This window comes from Artemia franciscana, chromosome 3 (genome assembly GCF_032884065.1).
Source record: "Artemia franciscana chromosome 3, ASM3288406v1, whole genome shotgun sequence".
Lineage (NCBI taxonomy): Eukaryota > Metazoa > Arthropoda > Branchiopoda > Anostraca > Artemiidae > Artemia > Artemia franciscana.
This window is the reverse complement of record NC_088865.1, coordinates 19,903,332-19,929,367: the sequence shown is the minus strand read 5'-3', so window position 1 is coordinate 19,929,367 and position 26,036 is coordinate 19,903,332. Positions and strand designations below refer to the sequence as shown.

Below are 26,036 nucleotides of genomic sequence, written 5' to 3'. Positions count from 1 at the left end.
GTTTTGGTTTGAGTAATAATGTCCTTAAGAAAATGAGTTAGTTTGTTTCTCATCCCATAACTAGCCTCTCTCTTTCTTTTGGTATTTTCTCTCATTTATTTAAAGTTGCTACTGTTGTACCTTTGCATAAGAAAGGTGATTCTTCTCTAATTTCAAATTACAGAGCTATTTCTCTTCTTCCCGTCATCTCAAATGTTGTTGAAAAAGTTGTGTATCGTCGACACTCTTCATGTGTATTTAGTACTAATTTGACTGCTGGAAATATTCTCATCACTAGCCATCAGTATGGTTTTCGTCCCTCATTCTCTACCTTGCATGCACTTTCTGATGCAACTTAGTTTATACGTGTTAATCTGGACAAGGGCTTGTGTGTTTTGGGTCTATTTCTCGACTTTTCAAAGGCATTTGATATGGTTGACCACAATATTCTTCTGTCTAAACTAACTTTATTTGGAGTGCATGGAGTCCCTTTAGAATGGTATAGGTCCTACCTCTCAGAGATATCTCAGTATATTTTGGTTAACCGTACTTCTTCCTTTACTTTGCCTGTATTAAAAGGTGTCCCACAAGGCTCTGTTTTTGGACCACTTTTGTTTCTAATTTACTTTAATGATCTTGTTGATGGTCTTCTTCCCCATGTTCACCCTGTTCTTTTTGTTTATGACAGTAACTTTTTCATTGCTGCAGTGGAGCTGCCGTCTGCCACTTCCATAGCTCAAGGTCTTCTTGATAAAGTAAAGGATTGGTGCTGGTCAAATGGTATGGCTCTCAACAGCCGAAAGAGTGCCATTGTAAACTTCAGGACCCCTTACCGTATGCGAGACGTACAAGAGCCAATCACCCTGACTTTTGGGAACGATATTATACCACAAGCTACTATGGTGAAATTTCTTGGTGTGTATAATTTTCTTTCTCTCTATTAATCCTTTCCTAATTTGTATGTCTCTTCTCTTCTTTATAAATCATTTTCAGCTATATGTTAAATTTCCTTCTAAATCTTCTATCTGTTAAATATCCTATCTATTCAATGTCCTTGTCTTGTTCCAGTGTTTTTTTGTTGTTTTTTTGTATATATTTTATAATTGTGTTTTATTCTTGTTCTCTGTGGTCCATTACAAGTAAAGCTTCTTGGGCCTAGTAACCACTTTACTTTTGTAAAAGTCTTTTCTTTTAGTATCAATAAATTGATTGATTGATTGAAAAAGAATCACATTTTAAAGCTGATTTTAAATATATAAGTTTCATCAAGTTTAGTTTTACTTATCCAAAGTACGAGCCGGAGAAAATTTGCCTTATTTTAGAAAATCGGTGGAAACCTGCCCAAAAAGTCATAGAATCTTAACAAAAATCATACCACCAAATTCTGCGTATTCGAAAACCCTACTGTTAAATTTTCAAGCTCCTATCTCCAAAAATGTGGAATTTTGTATTTTTTGCCAGAAGCCAGATTACGGATGAGTGTTTATTTGTTTTTTAACATTAAATTATTAAGAATCTTTATGTCTTTTAAGAAGCAATGAATATGTTATTATTGCAAAGGCAGACAAGGACTACGATTCAAAATTAAACACTTTACTGAAAGATGAAAAAACCTAAAAAAAAACTTTCTTCTGACCCAACTGACTCATACACAAAGAAGTTTAAGAACGAGTCAAAAAGTTTGAAGGAAGAAGGGAAGATTACACCTCAACTTTTCTACAAATTATTACCAAGAAGTTCTTTGTGGCCTGAATTATATAGACTTCCGAAGATACATAAGCCAAATCTGCCATTACGACCAATTGTTGCGAGTACAAAGTCACCAACAACTGCTTTGAGTAAGTGCCTAGTGTCATTATGTAAACCACTCATGTCTACACGAATTTCTTACATTAAGAATTCGTCAGAACTTGTAAAAAAACAGAAAAGAAGTGGAGAGTTCTTCAAATTCTATAATTTCAAGTTTCGACACAGTGTCAATGTATACGACTATTGATGTAAAAGCCAGAGAAATTCTTCTTGAAAGGAAGATACTAAGAAATTTGGACTTAATTAGTGGTGAAACAGTTTTGGAAGTCGGTGTAATTATGAATTTAGTTAGGTTGTGCAACATGTTTTCTTATTTTTTTTCAATTCAGAGGGTGTTTTTTCGAACAAGTAAATGGTTGGCCCATAGGGGCCCCTTTAAGTCCTTTATTATCAAATTGTTTTGTAGATAATATTGAAACAGCAGCGTTAGATTCATACTTTTTAAAACATAAATTTTGGGGGAGATATATGGATGAAATAATTTCAGTGTGGAATTATAGGGTGGAGGAATTAAAAAGATTTTTAGAACATCTTAATTTTTGGGGAGGTGATTTAAAATTTACAATAGAATTAGAAGAGGATAATAAACTTCCTTTTCTGGATGTCCTTCTCTTAAAAAATGAAAATAGTCTGGATTTTAAGATTTACAGAAAACCTACTAACAATAACAGATTTTTGTCGTTTTTCTCCGGTCATGCTCGCCAAGTAAAATTTATTTAATCATATCCTTAACTGACCGCATTCTTAGAATTTGCTCTTCAAAATTCATTGAGAAGGAATTATTGTTGTTAAAAGAGATTTTAATAGGTAACCATTATCCGAGTTGGTTAATTGACCAGACTTTTTCGAAAAGAAGGAAAAAATTTCTAGAATTTTCTGACGATATTCTGCGAAACAACAGAAAAGAAAGATATTTTTTGTTCTCTACAATATGTTCCAGGTTTGAATGAAAAACTTAAAAGAATTTTATAAAATAATGGCTTAATGGTATCTTTAAGAGGTAGTAATACTTTGGCTATTTTTTTTTAATTCTGGAAAGGATCGGACTTCCGTAGAGCAACAAAGTGGGGTTTATAAAATCCCATGTACTTGTGGAAGCTCTTATGTGGGACGTACTAACCAGAATTTAAAAATGAGATGGCTACAACATCCTCATTCTATTTCATCGTCTTTAAAGCAAAATACCAAACCTGAAGATTTTACGTCGGCCCTCTTGGAACATATCTATAATTTTCCAAATCATTTTATTTTGTTTGAAAATGTTTCTTTGATTTCTAGGGACCATAGTTTAAGGCAAATTTTCCGGAAAACAATCGAAATTAAAAAAAAATTATTCAAGAATATTTCCATAAGCAGAGATACAGGCGAATTTGGATTGAACTCAATTTATGATAATTTACTGAGGTCAAATAAAGTAAATATCACCTCACCTCAGAGCTATGACCTCTATCCACGTAGTATGTCAGATAAATCTAATGAATAGAAACAATCGGAATTAAAATAAAATTTATCCAAGAACAATACTATAAATAAAAATACAGGTGAATTTGGATTGAATTCAATTTATGATAAATTACTGAGGTCAAATAAAGGAAATCTCACTTCACCTAAGAGCTTTGACCTCTATACACCTGATATTTCAGATAAATCTAAGGAACCGAAACCGAAAAAGTCAAAGAGATTTGCTTCCGCTGTTGCATTGAAAAAAATAAGAGCAATAAACTATATGTAATTAGTTTATTAGGTATAAATTTTGTTTATTTCTATTCAAGTCTTTTAGTTTTACTGCTGTTGATGAACACTGTATATGTGTTCGAAATATCCAGTTAAATAATTTTTATATATATTCACTGTCAATTAAAAGGTTTCCTCCCTATTTTGAACTGTTTTACTTTCGTTATGGAAAGGTAGTGTGGTCTTCGAAGCTATCTTGCTCATTACACTAAAGTGTTCTTAGTAATTTCAACTATTTATTCTGAGTCAAACGCTAAAGTTTGACTCTTTCTCTCAACTATACTTTTTAAAACAGTAAAAAACTTTAGCGTAAAGAGCGGGACGTTGATAAGGAAGCAGCCCCTTTCATGTACGAAGTAATTTTTGTTCGTTTTAAGTTTTAATATCGCTCCTTACCTTCAGTTAAAAGAACTTTTTTTTATTTAATTTCTGAACGTTTTTGAATTAATGCATGTTTTGATTTTGGCTCTCCACAGATGAATAATTAAAACGAAATTTGCATATTTATTTTTTGGCTAAATGGTTTTCTCATAGTTTTGATCGAATGATTTTGAGAAAAAAAGTGGGGGTGGAAGCCTAGTTGCCCTCCTAATTTTTGGTTACTTTAAAAGGCTACTAGAACTTTTTTAGAATTTTTTACGAATGTTTTTATTAGTAAAAGATATACGATACTTATAAATTAGCTTACGTAACGAACTTTTGTATTCTCAAGTTCTTATTACAATTATGAGGGGGTTCACCCCCTCGTCAGTACGTCGCTCTTTGCACTAAAGCTTAGATTTTGTACCAATTCATTAAGAATGACCCCTGAACCACTAAAGGCGTAGAATAAATAGTTGAGATTACTAAAAATACTTTAGCGTAAAGAGCAAAGTAATAGGAGGAGGTGAGTCCCTCATATGTGTAATAATTTCTGTTCGTTTTAAGTTTTAATGCCCCTCCTTACTTCCAGTTGAAATAACTTTTTCATATTTATTTTTTCATTTTTTTTTAAATAATGCTAGAAAATCCTGCGCTCCCTTCATAGAAATTTTCTTCCTTCATGAAAAATTCCTCGATGGAAAATTCCTCCAACATATCTCCCCCTTCTCAACCCCGCCCTAACCAAAAAATCCCCCTGAAAACGTCTGTACACTTTCCAATAACCATTACTCAGTAGCCCCTCCCAAGGGGACCGTGGGAGAGTAAGTGGTCCCCAAAGACATAGTTATAAGTTTTTTCGACTACATTGAATAAAATGGCTATCTTAGAATTTTGATCCGTTGAATATTGGAAAATAATGAGCGTGGGAGGGGGCCTAGGTGCCCTCCAATTTTTTGGTCACTTAAAAAGACACTAGAACTTTTCATTTCCATTAGAATGATCCCTCGTTTAACATTCTAGGACCACTGGGTGGATACGATCACCCCTGGGGAAAAAAAGCAAAAAAACAAAACAAACAAAAACAAAAAACACGCATCCGTGATCTGCCTTCTGGCAAAAATACGAAATACCACATTTTTGTAAGTAGGAGCTTGAAACTTCTTCAATAGAGTTCTCTGATACGCTGAATCTGATGGTGTGATTTTCGTTAAGATTCTATGAATTTTAGGGGGTGTATCCCCCAATTTTCTAAAATAAGGCAAATTTGCTCAGGCTCGTACCTGTTGATGGGTAAGACTAAACTTGATGAAACTAATATATTTCAAATCAGCAATAAAATGCAATTCTTTTGATGTAGCTATTGGTGTCAAAATTGCATTTTTTTAGAGTTTTGGTTACTATTGGGCCAGGTCGCTCCTTACTACAGTTCGTTACCACGAACTGTTTGATATAAAAATGTGGTGTCCGTCTGCCCGTTACACTATCTTTATCGTTGCACTGTCTATCTATCACTAAGTATGACTTCAATATATAAAAAAAACTAAAAAAAACTTAAAAGAATTAAAAACTATCTTCTATAAAAAAAAACTGAAAAAAAGAAAAAAAGAAAAAAAAACTAAGAAACTAAAAAGAAAAAAAATAAAAGAAAAACTAAAAAACTAAAATAGAGAAAAGAACTAAAAAATAAAAAAACTTAAAAGAATTAAAAAACTGAAAAAAAGAAAAAATAAAAATGGAAAAGAAAATAAAAAACTGAAAAGAAAAATAAAAAAAAATAAAAGAAAAACTAAGAAACTAAAATAGAGAAATAACTTTAAAAATAAAGAAATAAAATAAAAGAGAGGCAAAAAGAAAAGAAAAAGAAAAAAGCGAAAAAAACTAAAAGAAAAAAAATAACTAAAAGAGAAAAAAAGACCAGATTAAGAATGTCCAATTTACGTCATCAATTCGATCCAAAAATGACAAAGCGTTTCCGGGACCCAGAACATAAGGGACAATGAGAGTCCATATATAGAAGCCTGCCGCGTGCCTTGCTGGGGCAATCACAAGGGACAATGCGAATCCATATATAGAAGCCTAAGGCGTTCCATGCTGGGGCCCGGTGGTGAAGCCACCAGGACCCAGCACTGTTTGCAGTTAGAACACAAGGGACAATGAGAATCCATATATAGAAGCCTGCCGTGTGCCATGCTGGGGCCCGGTGACAAAGCCGCTGGGACCTAGCTACTTATTAACTAAAACGTTCGTACAAAAAACTAAAAATCTAGTTACTTTTTTAAGTACCCAAAAATTGGAGGGCAACTAGGCTTCCTCCCCCATCCCTTTTTCTTATCAAAATCATTCGATCACATTTATGAGAAAGCCATTTAGCCAAAAATAAAATTAATATGCAAATTTCGTTTTAATTATTCATGTGCGATGAGCCAAAATCAAAACATGTATTAATTCAAAAAATTCCAGAAATTAAATAAAAAAAAATAAGTTTTTTTAACTGCAAGCAAGTAGCGACTTTAACACTTAAAACGAACAGAAATTACTCCGTATGTGAAACGAGTTGTCCCCTCCGCAACGCCTAGCTCTTTATGCTAAAGTTTTCTTATTGTTTTTAAAAATTAGAGTTGCGACAGAGTCAAACTTAAGCGTAAAGAAAGAAGCATTGCGGAGGGGACAACCCCTTTCATATACGGAATAATTTCTGTTCGCTTTAAGTTTCAATGTCGCTCCTTACTTGCAGTTAAGAAAAACTTGTTTTTTTATTTAATTAATCAAAAGATAAGACCAGAAACAGCAAACTAGGAAGTAAACTGAATGTGTAATCAAGTGAATACAAGTATGTGATACATGAATTTTTTTTCAGTATCTCTAAATTAAAGGCCACTCCACATGCAGCTAAATACTACGAACAAGATCGATGCCACACTCTGGACGAGTCACCAAGCTACTGTGATAAAATGGCTCTATTCCATCTCATAGAAGCAAGCCCATATAAAAACTATTGCCATGGAATTTTTTTTTTCAAAACTTGCAAAGGACGATTTTTAGGTATTTTTAAATGATTTGGTGATTCAAAAACTACTCCTGCTCCTTCTTCTTCAAAGTGATAGCAATTACCACAGGAGTTTAGATTATGCCCACGCCCCCTTCCTCTAACCGTAAAAGTTCTAAGGCCTATTGCGTCATTAGCTCTTTATTGAAAATAAATTATACTATACGCATTTTTTTTCTTTTTTTTGTGTGTATTTTTTCTTCGTCTTAAAGATGCCGCATAAAGTTCCACCTTTTTGTTTAGCTTGGTTGAAAATTGATGTCATGTATACCAGGTTTACTCTTCAAATTTCAAGTTCAGATATGTTACCTAAATATGATATCAGCCATGATGCAATTATTTTTATTTTTAAATCATACTATCTCAATAAAAACCCCGACCTAAAATTAATGTCAGAACAGCTCTTATATCTTGCTTGTCCTCCTTGTTTATTAAATTTGACAGCTAATGACTTTTTTAAGTGGCTATCTGAAAGGGCTGATGATTATCTGTAAACTTAACTGATCAAGAGCTTAAACAGAGCTACTGATTTAAAGGCTGATTTACAGTTACTGGTTTACAGAGTTACAGACCTAAATACAGGTACAGAGTTTACTGATTGTAAACAAATACTTTGCAATCAATAACGAGCAAAAGGTCTTAAGACATTTAACATTTGTCAGCAGGCAAACAGCCTAGAAAAATGCCGCAGAGCCCGTGTCTCCAATTTTGTGCCTATACCCTGACCAACTGAATGATACTTCGATGAAAGTGTTTTTTCTTTAATTTTCTCGTTTACTTTTTTCTTTCTTTTCATATACTCCTCTTTCTTATTCGTTTTGTAAAAAAGGACAGAAATACATTATTATTAATATTATGATATTTGACATTTAGCTATAAAATGTTTTAACGGAATAAATTTTTTTACAAAAAAAAATAACGTGAATAAAAATTATTCTTAAAATTTCAGTTTTTTTTTGTCTTCCATTACACTGGGAAAAAAATTGAAAATGTCCTTCCGTAATTGAGCAAATTGTCGCCGACAGTGTATAACATGATTGAATTCTTTCTGTACTCTTTAATTTTTTTCTTATTATAGGCGCCAAAGAGACAGTAAATCTTGTTCCTTAATCAATACTTCATTCAAACAGAATGATGGCGTTGATGGGGAAAAGCCCCTTTAACATACGGAGTAATATCTGTTCGTTTTAATTTTTAATGTTGCTCCTTACTTTTATTTAAAAAATTGTTTTATTTATTTAATTTCTGGACGTTTTTGAATTAATGCATGTTTTGATCTTGGCTCTCCGCATATAAATAATAAAAATGAAATTTGCATAATAATTTTTTTTGGCTAAATGGCTTTCTCATAGTTTTAATCGGAAGATTATGAGAAAAAAGGAGCGAGGGAGGAGTTGCCTGGTTGCCCTCCAATTTTTTGATTACTTAAAAAGGCAACTAGAACTTTTAATTTCTTATGAACGTTTTCATTAGTAAGAAATATACGTAACTTACGTGACAAACTTCTATATTCGTATGTTTTTATTGCGTATATGAGGGGGTTCAACCTTTGCCAATACCTTGCTCTTTACACTAAACCTTAAATTTTGTCCCAATTCTTTATGAATGACCTCTGAACCACAAAGGCCGTAGAATAAATAGTTGAAATTACTAAAAACACTTTAGCGTAAAGAGCGAGGCATTACGAGGAGGTAAACCCCTCATATGCACAATAATTTCTGCTCGTTTGAAGTTTTAATGCTGCTCCTCACTTTCAGTAAAAAAAAACTTTTCATATTTATTTTTGCATTGTTTTTTAAATAATTCTAAAAAATCTGGCGCCCCCTTCATTGAAAGTCTCTTCCCCCATGAGAAGCTCCTCCATGGACATATCCTCCCACGTAACATCCCACCTCTCAACTCTACCCCCCTAAACCAAAAAATCCCCCTGAAAACTCTGTAAACTTCCCAGTAACATTACTACATGTAAACACAGGTCAAAGTTTGCAACTTGCAGCCCCTAACACAGGGACTGCGGGGGAGTAAGTCGTCCCATAAGATATAGTTGCTAGGTTTTTTACTATGGTAAATAAAATGGCCATCTCAGAATTTCAACTGGTGACTTTGGGAAAATGAGCGTGGGAGGGGGCCTAGGCGCCCTCCAGTTGTTTGGTCACTTAAAAAGGGCACTAGAACTTTGATTTCCGTTAGAATTAAGCCTCTCGCGACATTTTAGAAGCAGTGAGTTTATAAGATCACCCCTGGGAAAAAAAACAACTAAAAAAAAACAGAACAAAAAACACTCATCCGTGATCTGTCTTCTAACAAAAATGCGAAATTACACATTTTTATAGATAGGAGCGTGAAACTTCTACAATAAGATACTTTGAAACACTGAATCTGATGGTTTTATATTCGTTAAGATTGAAATGAAGTAAATTTTCTCAGGCTCGTAACTTTTGATGGGTAGGAATAATCTTGATAAAACCTTTATATTTTAAATCAGCATTAAAATGCAATGATGTAATCTTTTGATGTAATTATTGGTATCAAAATTCCATCTTTTAGTGTTTCGGTTACTATTGAGCCGGGTGGCTCTTTACTAAAGTTCGTTACCACGAACTGTTTGATAGAAAAGGCCCAACTTTTGACTATCGTTTTTAATTTTTAAAATATGAAATGACTGATAGCGTCATTAAAGCGTCAATTACCCAGAATTCGGTTTAGTCAGCGTTCATAACCCAGAATCGGTTTCTATTTATTTTTCACACAAACAAAAACCGCCAATATTCTGCTCAGTTAAGGAAGAGGATCATAAGCTTATAAATCTTGCTGCACCTCCCAAAACATAGCGTTACTAACCTGCTAAGGACGTAAACATTTTTGAAAATCCTTGCTCCATCTCATCAAGTGAGTTTCAACTTTGATTACCTACCAGGAAAATTTAATACAGTATTAAAAAAATTTTTCAATAAGTTTTATAGAAACACAAGATGGGAGGTCATACTCTCTGTTACATTCTTGAGGGCTATTCAATAAAACCATTTTAGAGACACACTGACACAGGGAATGTCCATTCTAAGAACCTTCAAACTACCTTAGCCGCTTTTACCGATACGCATACGAGTGGGATCAAGCAACTTTCCAGATGTACTTTGAATATACTAACGATCAGAAGATAAACGCAAAAAAAGGTAAACCAAAGCAAATTCAAGGAAAATTATAATTTGTCTAGAAAGATCTATTATCATTCTTATTTTCAGAGCACCATTTCAAGATACTTCTTTGAAAAGGTGTAAATCTAAGAAAATAAATGCACTTTTGTCTTCCGGGTTCACCCATCGAAATTAATATCAATTTCTGGATATTAATTTCAAGCTAACAAAGAAAACCCTTATTAAAGCTAATAAACAAGAAAAGGCAGAAACAAACCAACAATACCTTTGTTAGTTTCTGTATCTAGAAGCTTTGATTTCAACGCAACATTTTCTTCCTTAAATGCTTCCAACTGCCTCTTCCACTCTTCGACATTTGCAGTTGATTCCTGAAGCGCTGCCGTTAGCCTGGCGTTATTACTTTTCAATGTTGCCAGCTCAACTTTCCATTTCTTTGCATTTGCTGAACTGAAATATGACAAATAATTAATGCTTGTAAAACTAACCTCAAGTAACATTCCGAAACTCTAATATCCTAAGACATCAAGTCACGGTATCTTAGGAAATTTTTGGTGTATCTTTCTATAGGAGATCGCTTTTCAATATTTTATTTATTGTGTCAGACCTGTAATATCGCTTATCCTGGCTTTCCCAATGGCATTTCATTGAAATTTGGAATATGATAATGTAGGGAGGGTGGGAAGAGACCAGGTGGGAAGGGAGCTGAAAGATGTTCCTCACTGGAACACCCCTTAACAGAAAGAATTTGAAAGGAGATGGCAACCATTCCTATTAATAATTTGGTGACGCCTAGGTTAGAGTTTTCTCAGTCTTTTAGAGGGGCTAAGTTGCGGAATTCATTAGACGGGTACATTAATTAGTAGTGATGTAAATGGACTTAAAAGGATGCTGAAAAATGAATTTTAATAATTATAAATAAAACATGATTTTAATGATTCAATAGGATGTATAATAGATGTTGAGTATTAAGTTAGTGAATTTGTTAAAATGGCTCAAAATATCAAAAATATTTTGAAAATTCCCGAACAGATTGTCAAAAACCCAAAGTCTTCAAGAGGTAGTCCCAAAGATTACTCTTTGTATATGCCTAAATATTAGAGCAAAACAGATTTTTGGCTGAAGCAATTTCTGATATATATTATTGATAATCTGAAATGCCCCTATAAATCTTCTTTTTGTCCCAACTTCAACCAATACAAACCAAAAGCCTGACGAATTTCGATCGACTATACATACGTTTTCCTCTGAAAAATTATGTACGAAACCTTTCCCCTGATGTATTCTTTGTGAGATTTCTCCAAAAGATGATTGGATCGAAATAATATAAGTTGTCCATGGATAATCTTTATTACTTTTTAAGAAATTATGCTTTAATGAAATTAATCAATTTATTTTCTGAATAGGTTATATCTAAAGTCGTATTACAAGTAGTCACAGGGTAAATCCTGTGACAGCAATACAAATATATAACGCTTCATCCTTCACCAAACTAATCCAGCAAGAATAAGAACAGTGTAAAAAGAAAGCAAAGATCCCCGGAGCCATTACTGGCCCATAGGACGTCGAAACCATATTTCAGTTAGTTTGTCCGTGTTACAGGGACAAGTAGCAGCCTTGCATCAGCAGAGATCGATCCCGGGGCCCTGGATTTCCAAGCAGAATATCAATCCACTTTTTTTACCGCAGGACAAAGAACAATACGTTACGGAGAACTACAAGAACTACAACAATTTTAAGATTCAATAGCTTCTATTTTTTCCCTCTCTTCTCGTCGTCTCTTTTACATAAAAGGTCTGTTAAATAACAGTCCGGTAATGTGGTAGCATAAGATCATTGATTTAACAAAGACACACAAATAATTAATCCTTTTCAAAATACTGTCGTTCCGAATCGATGAATTCTCTATGGCATTTTACCAGCACCTCTTGGGCTTCCTGAATGGTGTCATTGGGGACTTCTCATAGGAAAGTTGTCAAAGCGTCTTTTACCCCTTCTAGTATCCAATAATGATGTCCTTTGAGCAATTTCTCGATTGTCGGAAATAGAAATAGACCCCGTGGGGTTAAATCCGGGCTGTACAGCGTCTATCGAAGCATAGCAACGCTTATTTTCACTACAAACTTGTAAACAATGAGTGCGTAAGTGCAACTCGATGAATTATCGTGGTGCTAATTCATTCTTCTCAAACATCGTTTTGGGATCATCGACCCCTGTACCTGCCTAAGCTGATATAGTACTTCACAGTAATACCGGATGTTAACATACTGTTCGTGGGCCAGGTCCTGGCACGTTTCGAGACTTTAGCACTGTGTAGAAGTGAGGACTTTGTGGACCACTTTTGCGCATAATTTGATGAAGGGCAAAACCTTGGTTAAAATCCGGTGTTTTTTTAAAATCGTTGTTTTTTTTTTAAGGGAGAACTCTATATTTCCCTCGTGACCCTCGGGATCCCCAACTAACGAGAACATTTCCCTCTCTCTTTTTCAGGAGATTGTTGAAGTTTAAGACTTTTTTTGAAGATTTTTCTTTTTTAATTTTATTAAATTTTACAGATTTGTTTTCTGAATATTAAGATTTTTTTGCAGTGACTACATCCCTCTCTTAGCCCCAGGGAAGCTCTATACTTTTTTTTATCATGGTTTAAAAAAATCAAGCAAAACCCAAGAACCTAAAACTTTGGTCTTTTTACTATATTTTATCCAGATTTCCCATAAACTTGAATGAATCTGAATCACTCCAACAACACAGCAATCCATTTTTTATGGCACTTGGTATTAACCAAGGGACATATAGCAATCGTAAATTCTGTCGGTCTGTCGGTCTGTCGGTCCCGGTTTTGCTACTTTAGACACTTCCAGGTAAGCTGGGACGATGAAATTTAGCAGGCGTATCAGGGACCGAACCAGATTAAATAAGAAATAGTCATTTTGCCGATTTGACCATCTGGGGGGAGTGGGGGGCCCGTTAATTCGGATTGAATAGAAAAATTGAAGTATTTTTAACTTACGAACGGTCAATCAGATCTTAATGAAATTTGATATTTGGAAGGATATTGTGTCTCAGAGCTGTAATTTTAAATCCAAACCGGATCTGAAGACATGAGGGGGATATGGGAGGGGAAACCTAAAATCTGGGAAAAGACTTAGAGTGGAGGGATCGGGATGAAACTTGGTGAGAAAAATAATTACAAGTCCTAGATACATGATTGACATAACCGGAATAGATCCGCTCTCTTCGGAGTAGTTGTGGGAGGGGGTAATTCTGAAAAATTAAAAAAATGAGGTATTTTTAACTTACGAACGGGTGATTTGATCTCAATGAAATTTAATATTTAGAAGGATATCGTGTCTCGGAGCTCTTACTTTAAATCCCGACCGGATCTGGTGAAACTGGGGGGGAGGGGGTATGATTTGGGAGGGGGAAAACTAAAACTTGGAAAACACATAGAGTGGAGGGATCGGGATGAAACTTGGTGAGAAAAATAAGCACAAGTCCTAGATACATGATTGACATAACCGGAACGGGTCCGCTCTCTTCGGGGTAGTTGTGGGGGGGGGGGGGTAATTCTGAAAAATTAGAAAAAATGAGGTATTTTTAACTTACGAACGGGTGATCGGATCTCGATGAAATCTGATATTTAGATGGATATCGTGTCTCGAAGCTCTTACTTTAAATCCCGGCCGGATCTAGTTAAACTGGGGGGGGGGAGGGGGGTATGATTTGGGAAAGGGAAACCTAAAACTTGGAAAACACATAGAGTGGAGGGATCGGGATGAAACTTGGTGAGAAAAATAAGCACAAGTCCTAGATACATGATTGACATAACCGTAACGGATCTGCTCTCTTTGGGGCAGTTGGCGGAGGGGGGGGGGGTAATTCTGAATATTTAGAAAAAAAATGAGGTATTTTTAACTTACGAACGGGTGATCGGATCTCGATGAAATTTGATATTTAGATGGATATCGTGTCTCAAAGCTCTTATTTTAAATCCCGACCGGATCTGGTGACATTTGGGGGAGTTTGGGATGGGGGAACCTAAAATCATGGAAAACGCTTAGATTGGAGGGATCGGGATGAAACTCGGTGGAAAAAATAAGCAGAAGTCTTTGATATGTGATTTTCATAATTGGAGCGGATCTTCTCTATTGGGGGGGGGGGGGTTAATTCTGAGAAATTAGAAAAAATGACGTATTTTTAACTTACGAAGGAGTGATCGGATTTCCATGAAACTTCATATTTGGAAGTGTCTCGTAACTCACATCTTTTATTTTAAATTTCAGCCGGATCCAGCTAATTGGGGGGGGGGGCAGTTGGGGGGACCGGAAATCTTAGGAAATACTTAAAGCGGTGAGATCAGGATGAAACTGGATGGGAAGAATAAAAACCTGTCTAAGATGCGTGACTGACATAACCAGACCGGATCTACTCTCTTTGTTGGAGTTGAGGGGAGGGGGGTAATTTTGAAAATTTAGGTATTTGTAACTTACGACAGGGTGACCAGATCTTAATGAAATTTGATATTTACAAGGATCTTGTCCTTTAAAGCTCTAATTTAAAATTTCGACCAGATCCTGTGACATTGGGGGGAGTTGGGAGGGGGGGGACTGGAATTCTTGGAAAACATGAAAATTGGGGTATTTTTATCTGGTGACATTGGGGGATTTGGGGTGGGGGAAACTAAAATCATTGAAAATGCTTAGATTTGAGGGATCGGAATGAAACTTGGTGGGAAAAATGAGCAGAAGTCTTAGATACTTGATTTACATAATTGGAATGGATCCGCCCTATTAGGGGGGGGGGGGTTAATTCTGAAAAATTCAAAAAAATGACGTATTTTTAACTTACGAAGCAGTGATCGGATCTTCATAAAACTTCATATTTAGAAGGACCTCGTAACTCCGATCTGTTATTTCAAATCTCAACCGGATCCAGCGTAATTGAGGGGGGGGGACAGTTGGGGGGACTGGAAATCTTAGAAAATACTTAAAGCGGTGAGATCAGGATGAAACTGGATGGGAAGAATAAAAACTTTTCTAAGATACGTGACTGACATAACCAGACCGGATTTTCTCTATTTTGTGGAGTTGGGGGGGGGGGGGTAATTTTGAAAATTGAGGTATTTGTAACTTAAGAAAGGGTGACCAGAGCTTAATGAAACTTGATATTTAGAAGGATCTTGTGCTTTAAAGCTCTAATTTTAAATTCCGACCAGAATCTGTGACATTGGTGGGAGTTGTAGGGGGAAACAGGAATTCTTGAAAAACTTGAAAATTGGGGTATTTTTATCTTACGGATAGGTGATCGGATCTTAATGAAATTTGATATGTAGAAATAATTCATGTCTTAGAGCTCTTATTTCAAATCCCGACCAGATCTTTTGGCATTGGGGGGAGTTGGAGGGAGAAACCTTAGAAGACACTTGGAGTGGAGGAATCGGGATGAAGCTTGGTGGATAGAATAAGCAAATGTCCTTGATACATGATTGACAGAACCGTAATGGATTTTCTCTCTTTGGGGGATTTGGGGGGAGTGGTTCAGTGATTTGGCGAGTTTAGTGCTTCTGGACGTGCTAGGACGATGAAAATTGGTAGGCGCGTCAGGGAGCTGCACAATTTGACTTTTTAAAGTCATTTTCGTAGATTGGACCATCTGGGGGGCTAAAGGGAGAGGAAAAATTAGAAAAAATTAGGTATTTATAACTTACGAGTGGGTGATCGGATCTTAATGAATTTTGATTTTAGAAGGACATCGTTACTCAGAGCTCTTATTTTAAATCCTGACCGGCATTAAGCCTCTTTTTTTCTTTTTTAAATCAATCTATTGATTCATAGAATTTTGTCTGAGCTCATACCATATGATTTTTTGGCTCTTAGCTCTTCTTGCCTCGTCACAAGTGCCATATGAGCTCTTAGCTGTTGTTTGCCTTTCTTGTCGCATTTCAGTGGGGTCCTTATCTTTCCCAATATGGTAAAGCTTTCCTCTCACATTTTCAGCCCCAATAAGCACCCTTTTCGTTTAAGGTTGCTAACTATTCTAGGGTTTCAGGTAAACACCACGCTTTTACTTTCTTTAATATAAAATTTTTCTTTACATATCTTACCATTTTATTCCGATCGATCAGACTTATTATAGACTCAGTCACTTTTGGATTGTCTCTAGCCCATGGGCCCCTTTTCAGGGGGGTTACCCTCTGCATACAAAAATCTCTGGTTTCAACAATATCTACTGTGTTTTCTTTTACAAAAAATATGTTCCCACTTGAACCCCACTTACTCACTTTTCAAGACTTTGTGGTTTATATTTTATTGAATTTTAAAATTTGCATTTTAAGAATGGGTCTTTTCTAAGGGGGACTCTATAACCCTTCTTGACCTTCGGGTTCCACACCTACTGAAGTTCCTTTTGTCACTCGTTTTCAGGGTAATTTTGAAGTTTAGAGCGTTTTGGCTTGTTTTCGAAATTGGACGCTCAACAGCCTATTTTTAAGAATGTTTTTCAGCTTTATTAAATTTTAACCAGTTTTTCTGAATATTAAGACTTGATTATTCTATTAGGGGGAATAAACTATATTTCTATATCTCTCCCTTAGCCCTAGGGGAGCCCTAAACTCTTTTATTTATCATTGTTTAAAGAAACAAGCAAGGCCAAAGAAATCTCAACTTTGTTCTTTTTAGCTTTCTAGATTTAGCGTAGGTTTCCTTTTGTATTTTCAGCCCCACTAAGCACCCTTTTCATTCTTGGCACCAGCCCTTCTAGCTTTTGAGGGATAGCCCATGCTTTAATTTGTCTTCAATAAAATATTTTTTTCAATATCTTGTTATTTTTTCCGATCAAACGGAGTTATTACAAAATCTTAAAAATCATTTGGCAGAACTAGAAAAGTCCGAGTTATGGCTTCAAAAATGACTAAGTGTATTTCTCCTCTAATCCAATGTAACGTGTTATAAAATCGCCCATAGCCCAAAAAGATGAGTTAAAAACTAGAAAGTGGAGGCTCTACAAAGGATTTGCGATCGGAAAAAAGAGAGTGGAGGCTTTACATAGGATTGTTTATTTAGGAGAGTAGAGGCTACATAGGATCTAACATGATGAGATAAAAACATTAACCTCGGTCATAATTTTGATTAATAGAAACTTATTCTAGAATCTATTGAAAAGCATAATAAAGTATATCAGAAACTAAAAGCTTTTTGTTCTAATTTAGGGAATTCAACTGGTTTAGTTCAATGCCAGCCTAAGCCTTTGCAAGCTAAAATGTCTTTATTAAAGGAACTGTTTGAGCAGCAGTCAAACAGAATTCACATTACAGTGATTGGTGTTAAGGAAATTGTCCCACCTCTAGCTCGGGAGTTTATACTAGCTAAAAGGAGCAAAAGTGATATTGCACAGAATCTAAGTCTTGATACATACCACAATTATAAAAATAACGGCCCAAACTCGAGGTTATTTCCAAAAGGAGTTGGGGGGAGGTCCGAAATAGGCATAACTGAACAGACATCAAACGCATGGAAGCACAGTTCTCCTTATATTCAACATAAAACCACAGAATTCTCCTTTATGGAGGAAACTAAATCTCAGAGGTGACAACCTCTTACTATAGTTTAACTGTTTTTAACAGAAAGTTGGGAGTGACATTAACGAACAGAAATAATTTCGTATACGAAAGGGGCTTTCCTCTCTACTTTCAGTTGTAAAAAATTGTTTTTTATTTAATTTCTGGTCGTTTTTTAAATAATGTCGGGAAATACAGCTCCCCCTCCATAGAAAATTCCCTTCCCCACGATAAATTTCTCTATGGATGGAAGGATTCCCTCACGTACCTTAAATTAGAGAAATGTGTGGAACTAATTTTGCATGGCCTAGCAACAGAACCGCCAAAGACGTCAAAAATATTTTCATAAAAATGAAAGTCACAAGTTGAGAAATTCTCAAATGACTGAAATGAATGAAAAAAAGCTCCTTCAAAAGATATACGTAATAATGTATGTTTGCTTTAAGTTTCAATGTTATACCTTACTATCAGTTGATAAAAAAATTATTTTTTTACATAAAATTATTTTAAGCCGAAGATATACAATATCTTTCATTTATCAAACAGTTCGTGGTAACGAACTGTAGTAAGGAGCGATTCGGCTCAATAGTAACCAAAACTCTAAGAAAATAGAATTTTGATATCAATAGCTACATCAAAAGAATTGAATTTTAATGCTGATTTTCAATATATAAGTTTCATCAAGTTTAGTATTACCCATCAAAAGTTACGAGCCTGAGAAAATTTGCCTTATTTAGGAAAATAGGGGAAACACCCCCTAAAAGTTGTAGGATCTTAACGAAAATGACACCATCAGATTCAGCGTATCAGAGAACCCTACTGTAGAATTTTCAAGCTCCTGTCTACTGTGAAACTTTGTATTTTTTGCCGAAGACAAATCACGTGTGCGTGTTTATTTGTTTTTTTTTTGTTTTTTTTTCCCAGGGGTCATCGTATCGACCAAGTGGTCCTAGAACGTCGCAAGAGGGCTCATTCTAACGGAAATGAAAAGTTCTAGTGCCCTTTTTAAGTGACCAAAAAAATTGGAGGGCATCTAGGCCCCCTCCCACGCTCATATTTTTCCCAAAGTCAACGAATCAAAATTTTGAGATGGCCATTTTGTTCAGAAGAGTCGAAAACCATAATAACTATGTCTTCGGGGATGACTTACTCCCCCACAGTCCCTGGGGGAGGGGCTGCAAGTTAAAAACTTCGACCAGTGTTAATATATAATAATGGTTATTGGGAAGTGTACAGACGTTTTCAGGGGGATTTTTTTGGTTTTAGGGGTAGGGTTGAGGGAAAGGGGCTATGCGGGAGGATATTTCCTTTGAGAAATATGTCATGGGGGAAGAACAATTCAATGAAAAGGGTGCAGGACGAATCTGGTCACGTTAGAAAAAAACGTCAAATTCAGAGCTTAATATACAATGCTGGGTGTTCGGAGCCTCTCTATAATGGAGTATATTTGAAAATAACACAACTATACGAGCGATAAAACATATATACCACAACCATAACTCAACTAATGGAAGAACTGCTAAGAGATAACACAACTTTAAAGCGAAAACAGGTGAAAACTAACGGGAAAATAAACGAACTAAGAGGTGGATAATTAATTGTTCATGAATTAATTATTGTGGAGAGACAAAATAAAACATGCATTAATTCAAAAACGTTCAGAAATTCAATAAAAAAAAAAATCTTAAACGGAAAGTAAGGAGCGACATTAAAACTTAAAGCGAACAAAATTAATCCGTAAATGAAAGAGGTTGTCCCCTGCACAACTCCTCACTCTTTACACTAAAGTTTTTTTTTTTTAAAGTAGAGCTGGAAAATAAAAACATGCATTGCTTCAAAAACGTTCAGAAATTAAATAAAAAAACAAGTTTTTTTTAACTACAAGTAAGGAGCGACAATAAAACTTAAAACGAACAGAAATTACTCCGTATATAAAATGGTTTGTCCCCTCCACAATCCCTTGCTCTTTACGCTAAAGTTTGATTCTTTGTCACAATTCTACTTTTTAAAACAATTAAAAACTTGACTCTTTGCCACAATTCTGCTTTTTAAAACAATTAAAAGCTTTAGCCTAAAGAGCAAGGGATTGCGGAGGGGACAAACCATTTCATATACGGAGTAATTTCTGTTCGTTTTAAGTTTTACTGTCGCTCCTTACTTGTAGTTAAAAAAACTTGTTTTTTTATTTAATTATCACATAAAATCATAGTTATGAAGCTGCTTAAGATAAAATAAAATGCTATTTTAGGCCAGAAAACAACAAAAACAAATTGTTATCGGCCATTTTTCAACAAAATTCAAACTTTAGAGTAAAGAACGAGGCATTTCCAAGGGAGCGTAAATCCTCATATAGGTAATACGGGGTGGTTCGCCCCCTCGTCCCTACCTCACTCTTTATGCTAACGTTTGAGTTCTTTAAGAATGAACCCTGAATCACAAATTTCATTTATTTAGAATAATTTGCTCATTTAGAATTACTAAAATTACTTAAGCGTAAAGAGTAAGTTATTAACGAGAGGACAAACCCCCTCAAATACGTAATAGTTTCTGTTCGTTTTAAGTTTTAATGTTACTTCTTGCCTCCAGTTGAAAAAACTGTATTTAACATTCAATTTCTGATTGATTTTTAAATAATACTGGGAAATCGTGCACCCTCTTTATGGAAATTCTCTTCCCCCGTGACAAATTCCATCACGGAAAGATCCTTCCAGTTAACAAAATCCCCCAGACCTCCCACCAGACCAAAATCCCCTGGAAAACGTCTGTGAACTTACAAATAAACAATATTTCATGTAAATAATGGGAAAAGTCCATAACTTGCAGGCCTTCCCCGGGGACTATGGGGGTTTAATTCGTCCTCAAAGACATAGTTATTAAATAATTCGACTATAATGAACAAAATAGCCATCTCAGGATTTTGATCCGGTGACTTTGGGAAAAATATGGCAAATAAAGACATATGAAAGTCTAAAATCACAATATATATTCTATAACTAGTGTTTGATTTCAACAAAATGTGGGATCAATCAAATGGGGTATTCAGTTGGGGCATGGGTTTTAAGTTGAATAATCTTTCAAAAGAAGAGTTCTAACAATATTCACCTTTGCTATTTTGTCAATTACTTGCATGTTCTTCAATACTGTCCAGGATGATTGTTTTGCATAGTTTATAAGGCTTATTAATTATGAATGCAAGTCTCTGTCAGTATTATGGATTGCTATTAACAGTTGATCGTTTATTTTTTAAATCATTTTTCAACATTTCTTAGAAGATTCTTCTAATTTCTTTTTTGAACCTTCTCTTTCTTCCTAATAATGTTTCCTTATGTCAACAATAAACAGGAACTATAATATGGATAGAACTGTTACTTATTCTGTTATAGAGCCGTTCTGGAGCTCTTCCACATAATGTTTTACAATTGATTCTTCTTTGAGGCTCCTGCCTTCCCTTAAATTAAAAAAGATAATCTAAAGTTGTACCTAAATATATAAACAATAGAATAGAGGGCGTACGGGGTAATTTAATGCCATAAATATAATGTTCTTGTTTATTTGATGTTAGTGGAACAACAGAGACTTTGCTTTCCCCAGGGGATTCCCTATTAAATCATAACCAATCTGATTTAACAGCTTACTCCACTTCTTTAAAGACATCTCCTTCCCGGTGAGGAGCCCGCTGACTTTTCTTTAAGTCAAGAGCCTGCATTAGTATAAACCGAATACGAGACGACAAATCTTCTCTTCAGCTCAACTTCGTCATTTCGTCAAGATATACATCGAGCATAATTTAAATTAACCTGTATAATTACTTAGCTGTATAATTCCCCTGAGTTATAAGGTTCCCCTAATTCAGGTTCCCCTGAATTATAACCAATCTGATTTCATAGCTTACCCTACTTCTGTAAAGACATCTCCTTCCCGTTAATGAACCCTTCAATTTTTCCTTAAGTCAAGAACCTGCATTAATATAAACCGAATACGAGACGAAAAATCTTCTCTCCGGCTCAATTTCTTAATTTTGTCAAGATACACATCGAGCTTAGTTAGCTGTATAATTAAATTTAAATGTCAAATTAGTTAGCTGTAAAGTTATAAGGTTCCCCTAACTCAGGGTCCCCTGAATTATAACCAATCTGATTTCATAGCTTACCCTACTTCTGTAAAGACATCTCCTTCCCGGAGAGGAACCCACTGATTTTTCTTCAAGTCAAGGACCTGCATTAACATAAGCCGAATACGAGACGAGAAATCTTCTCTCCAGCTCAATTTCTTTATTTCGTCAAGATATACATCGAGCTTTGTTAGCTGTATATGGATTTGCTTCTCCGAATTTCCAGCATCAGCAACTGCTCTTTGGTACTAAATATAAAGTACATTTTATTATTATTATTTTTACTTGGTTAGCGCATATGTACATATACAAGAGGCAGAACAAAGCCTCTCTCAAACCATCCAATAGCCGCAAACAATATTTCAATAAAAACACTTCACTAGAATTATGAATTCTTATTTTGCTCAAAATCATCAATTATAAGAATAGAAATAATTCATATTCCCCACAAATTTGAAGCTAGGATAAGACTGACTCGTATACTTTTCTTTCCATTGGCATTGACTGATGGTCAAAAGCGATATTTTGGTGTTGAACCTCTTTTAACTATATGTATTTTCCTCAAACCAGCCTGTTTTTCTAAAATGTCAAGGGGATAAAAGAAGATATATATATATAAAATATTAAGAGCTCATTTGTTACCCTTTTTTTTACAAATGAATACACATATATAAAATATAAGAAAAAACTCATTCGCTTTGTTTTGGGAGGAAGGAATAGCGACATTTCTCAAAGGATTAAAAAATAATGAGGCTCTAGGGGCTGGTAGTGTAGTAAATGAGTATCTTAAATATGGTGGTTCTGAGGTTGGAAATAAGCTACTGATGATTATGAATACGATTTTTGAAAAAGGGGAAGTATACCTAATGATTTTGGGAAAACCGTACTTAAACACTGTGTCTTCATTATCGACGCATTGGTCTGGTCTCTGTTGGTAGCAAATTTCTTCGTAATATAACACTTCTTAGACTAAGAGATGCAGTAGACAAAGCTTCAAGAGAAAAACAGGGCAGTTTTAGAAAAGGTACAGGATGTGTTGACCAAACTTTCACTCTTAGTTTAATGATTGAGAAGTTTCTTAGTTTTCAGCCACCACCGGTCCTCAGTTTAAACATTAAGAGGAGGCGTTTGATTCTGTTGATTAAAGAGCTTCAGCAAAGGTTCCATCCTTGCATGATATTAAATAAAAAAAAACAAGTTTTTTTAACTGAAAGTAAGGAGCGACATTAAAACTTAAAACGCACAGAAATTACTTCGTATATGAAAGAGGCTGCTTCCTCATCAACGCCCCGTTCTTTACGCTGAAGTTTGACTCTTTCTCTCAATTCTTCTTTTTAAAACAGTAAAAAACTTTAGCGTAAAGAGGGGGGCGTTGATGAGGAAGCAGGCTCTTTCATAAACGAAGTAATTTCTGTGCGTTTTAAGTTTTAATGTCGCTCCTTACTTTCAGTTAAAAAAACTTGTTTTTTTTTATTTAATTTCTGAACGTTTTTGAATCAATGCATGTTTTGATTTTGGCTCTCCGCAGAGGAATAATCAAAACGAAATTTGCATATTATTTTTTTTTTGGCTAAATGGCTTTCTCATAATTTTGATCGAATGATTTTGAGAAAAAAAGAGCGGGGGACGAAGCCTAGTTACCCTCCGATTTTTTGGTTAATTAAAAAGGCAACTAGAGCTTTTAATTTTTTACGAATCTTTTTATTGGTAAAAGATTTACGTAACTTATAAATTAGCTTACGTAAAGAACTTTTGTATTCTCATGTTTTTATTACATATATGAGGGGATTCGCCCCTTCGTCAGTACCTCGCTCTTTACTCTAAAGCTTAAATTTTATCCCAATTTATTAAGAATGACCCCTGAATCACAAAAACCGTAGAATAAATAGTTGAAATTACTAAAAATACTTTAGCGTAAAGAGCGAGGTATTAGAAGGAGATGAGCCCCTCATATGGGTAATAATTTCTGTTTGTTTTAAGTTTTATTGCTGTTCCTTACTTCCAGCTTAAAAAGCTTTTTCACATTTATTTTTTAATTGTTTTTTTTTTTAAATAATGCTAGTAAATCCTGCTCTCCCTTCATAGAAATTTTCTTCTCCCATGACAAATTCTCGATGGAAAGTTCCCCCAGCATATCCCCCTCTTCTCAACCCCTCCCCCCAACCCAAAAAATCCTCCTGAAAACGCCTGTATACTTTCCAATAACCATTACTATATGTAAGCACAGGTCAAAGTTTGTAACCTGTTGCCCCTCCCACGGGGACTGTGGGGGAGTAAGTCGTTCCCAACGACATAGTTATAAGGTTTATCGACTACGCTGAATAAAATGGCCATCTCAGAATTTTGATCCGTTGACTTTGGGAAAATAATTAGCGTGGAAGGGGGCCTAGGTGCCCTCCAATTTTTTTGGTCACTTAAAAAGGGCACTAGAACTTTTCATTTCCGTTAGAATGAGCCCTCTTGCAACATTCTAGGACAACTGGGTCTATACGATCACCCCTGAAAAAAAAAAAAAAAACACGCATCCGTGATCTGCCTTCTGGCAAAAAATGCAAAATTCCCTATTTTTGTAGATAGGAGCTCGAAACTTCTACAGTAGGATTTTCTGATACGCTGAATCTGATGATGTGATTTTCGTGAAGATTATATGACTTTTAGGGGGTGTTTCCCCCTATTTTCCAAAATAATGCCAATTTTCTCAGGCTCGTAACTTTTGATGGGTAAGACTAAACTTGATGAAACTTATATATTTAAAACCAGCATTAAAATGCGATTCTTATGATGTAGCTATTGGTATCAAAATTCCGTTTTTTAGAGTTTCGGTTACTATTGAGCCGGGTCGCTCCTTACTACAGTTCGTTACCACGAACTGTTTGAAAGTATTTTTAGAACCCCTCATATGCGTAATAATCTCTGTTCGTTTCAAATTCCAATGCTATTCCTTACTTTCATTTGAAAAAAGTTTTCATGTTTATTATTTCATTGTTTTTTTATAGTAATGCTAGAAAATCCTGCGCCCTTTTCATTGAATTTTTCTTACCCCATGACATATTCCTCAAAGGAAAGATCCTCCCACAAAGCCCTCTCCCATCAACCCCACCCCCCAAACCAAAAAATCCCCCTGAAAACGTCTTTACACTTCCCGATAACCATTATTATATGTAAACACTGGTTGAAGTTTGTAACTTGCAGCCCCTCCCCCAGGGACTGCGGGAGAGTAAGTCATCCCCCAATGCATAGTTATTATGATTTTTGACTATGCTGAACAAAATGGCTATCTCAAAATTTTGATCCGTTGACTTTGGGAAAAAAATGAGCGTGGGAGGGGGCCTAGATGCCCTCCAATTTTTTTGGTCACTTAAAAAGGGCACTAGAACTTTTCATTTCCGTTAGCATGAGCCCTCTTGTGACATTCTAGGACCACTTGGTCGATACGATGACCCCTGGGAAAAAAAAAAAAAAAAACAAAACAAATAAACACGCACCCGTGATTTGTCTTCTGGCAAAAAATGCAAAATTCTACATTTTTGTAGATAGGAGCTTGAATTTTCTACAGTAGGGTTCTCTGATACGCTGAATCTGATGGTGTCGTTTTCGTTAAGATCCTACAACTTTTAGGGGGTTTTTTCCCCTATTTTCCTAAATAAGGCAAATTTTCTCAGGCTCGTAACTTTTGATGGGTAAGGCTAAACTTGATGAAACTTATATATTTAAAATCAGCATTAAAATGCAATTCTTTTGATGTAGCCATTTATATCAAAATTCAATTTTTTAGAGTTTTGTTTACTATTGAGCCGGATCGCTCCTTACTACAGTTCGTTACCACGAACTGTTTGATACTAGACAAATGCATTAGAGTGATTAGTGCTATGTACAAGAATAACAATTCTGCGGTTAAGGTTAAAAATGAGGTTAACAGCTGGTTTTGTATTATATCAGAAGTTAAGCAGGGTTGTGTTCTATCCCCCTTTACATGGATCATTTTGATGGACTTTGTCTTAAAGAGCACAGTAAAGGTAGTGGAAGACCAAGGATTCAAATGGGGAGGAAAAACTCTCCTGGAAGTAGATTATGCTGATGATTTAAGCATCTTAGATGAAAGTGTGAGCAAAACGAATGAACTCTTAGAGTTTCGCTAGTCCAGGGTGCTAGAATAGGTTTGAAAATTAATGTTAAGAAGATTAAGCCACTAAGACTAGGAATAAGTGAGGATGAAAAGGTGACGTCGGATACCGAAAACATTGATCAGGTGAGCAGCTTCACTTACCTTGTTAGTATGATTAGTAA

At 35.2% G+C, this 26,036-nt stretch overlaps 1 protein-coding gene across 1 annotated transcript in view; it reads right to left on the bottom strand.

Annotated features, from left to right (window-relative positions):
- Positions 1-26,036, bottom strand: part of LOC136024987 (uncharacterized) — a 154,568-nt gene that overhangs the window by 11,130 nt on the left and 117,402 nt on the right. Inside the window, exons 11-12 of the mRNA XM_065700598.1 lie at positions 21,789-21,997; positions 10,352-10,533 (exon numbers count right to left, since the gene is read on the bottom strand). Of these exons, the coding sequence (XP_065556670.1) occupies positions 10,352-10,533; positions 21,789-21,997 (391 nt within the window). The remainder of the gene's footprint in view (positions 1-10,351; positions 10,534-21,788; positions 21,998-26,036) is intronic.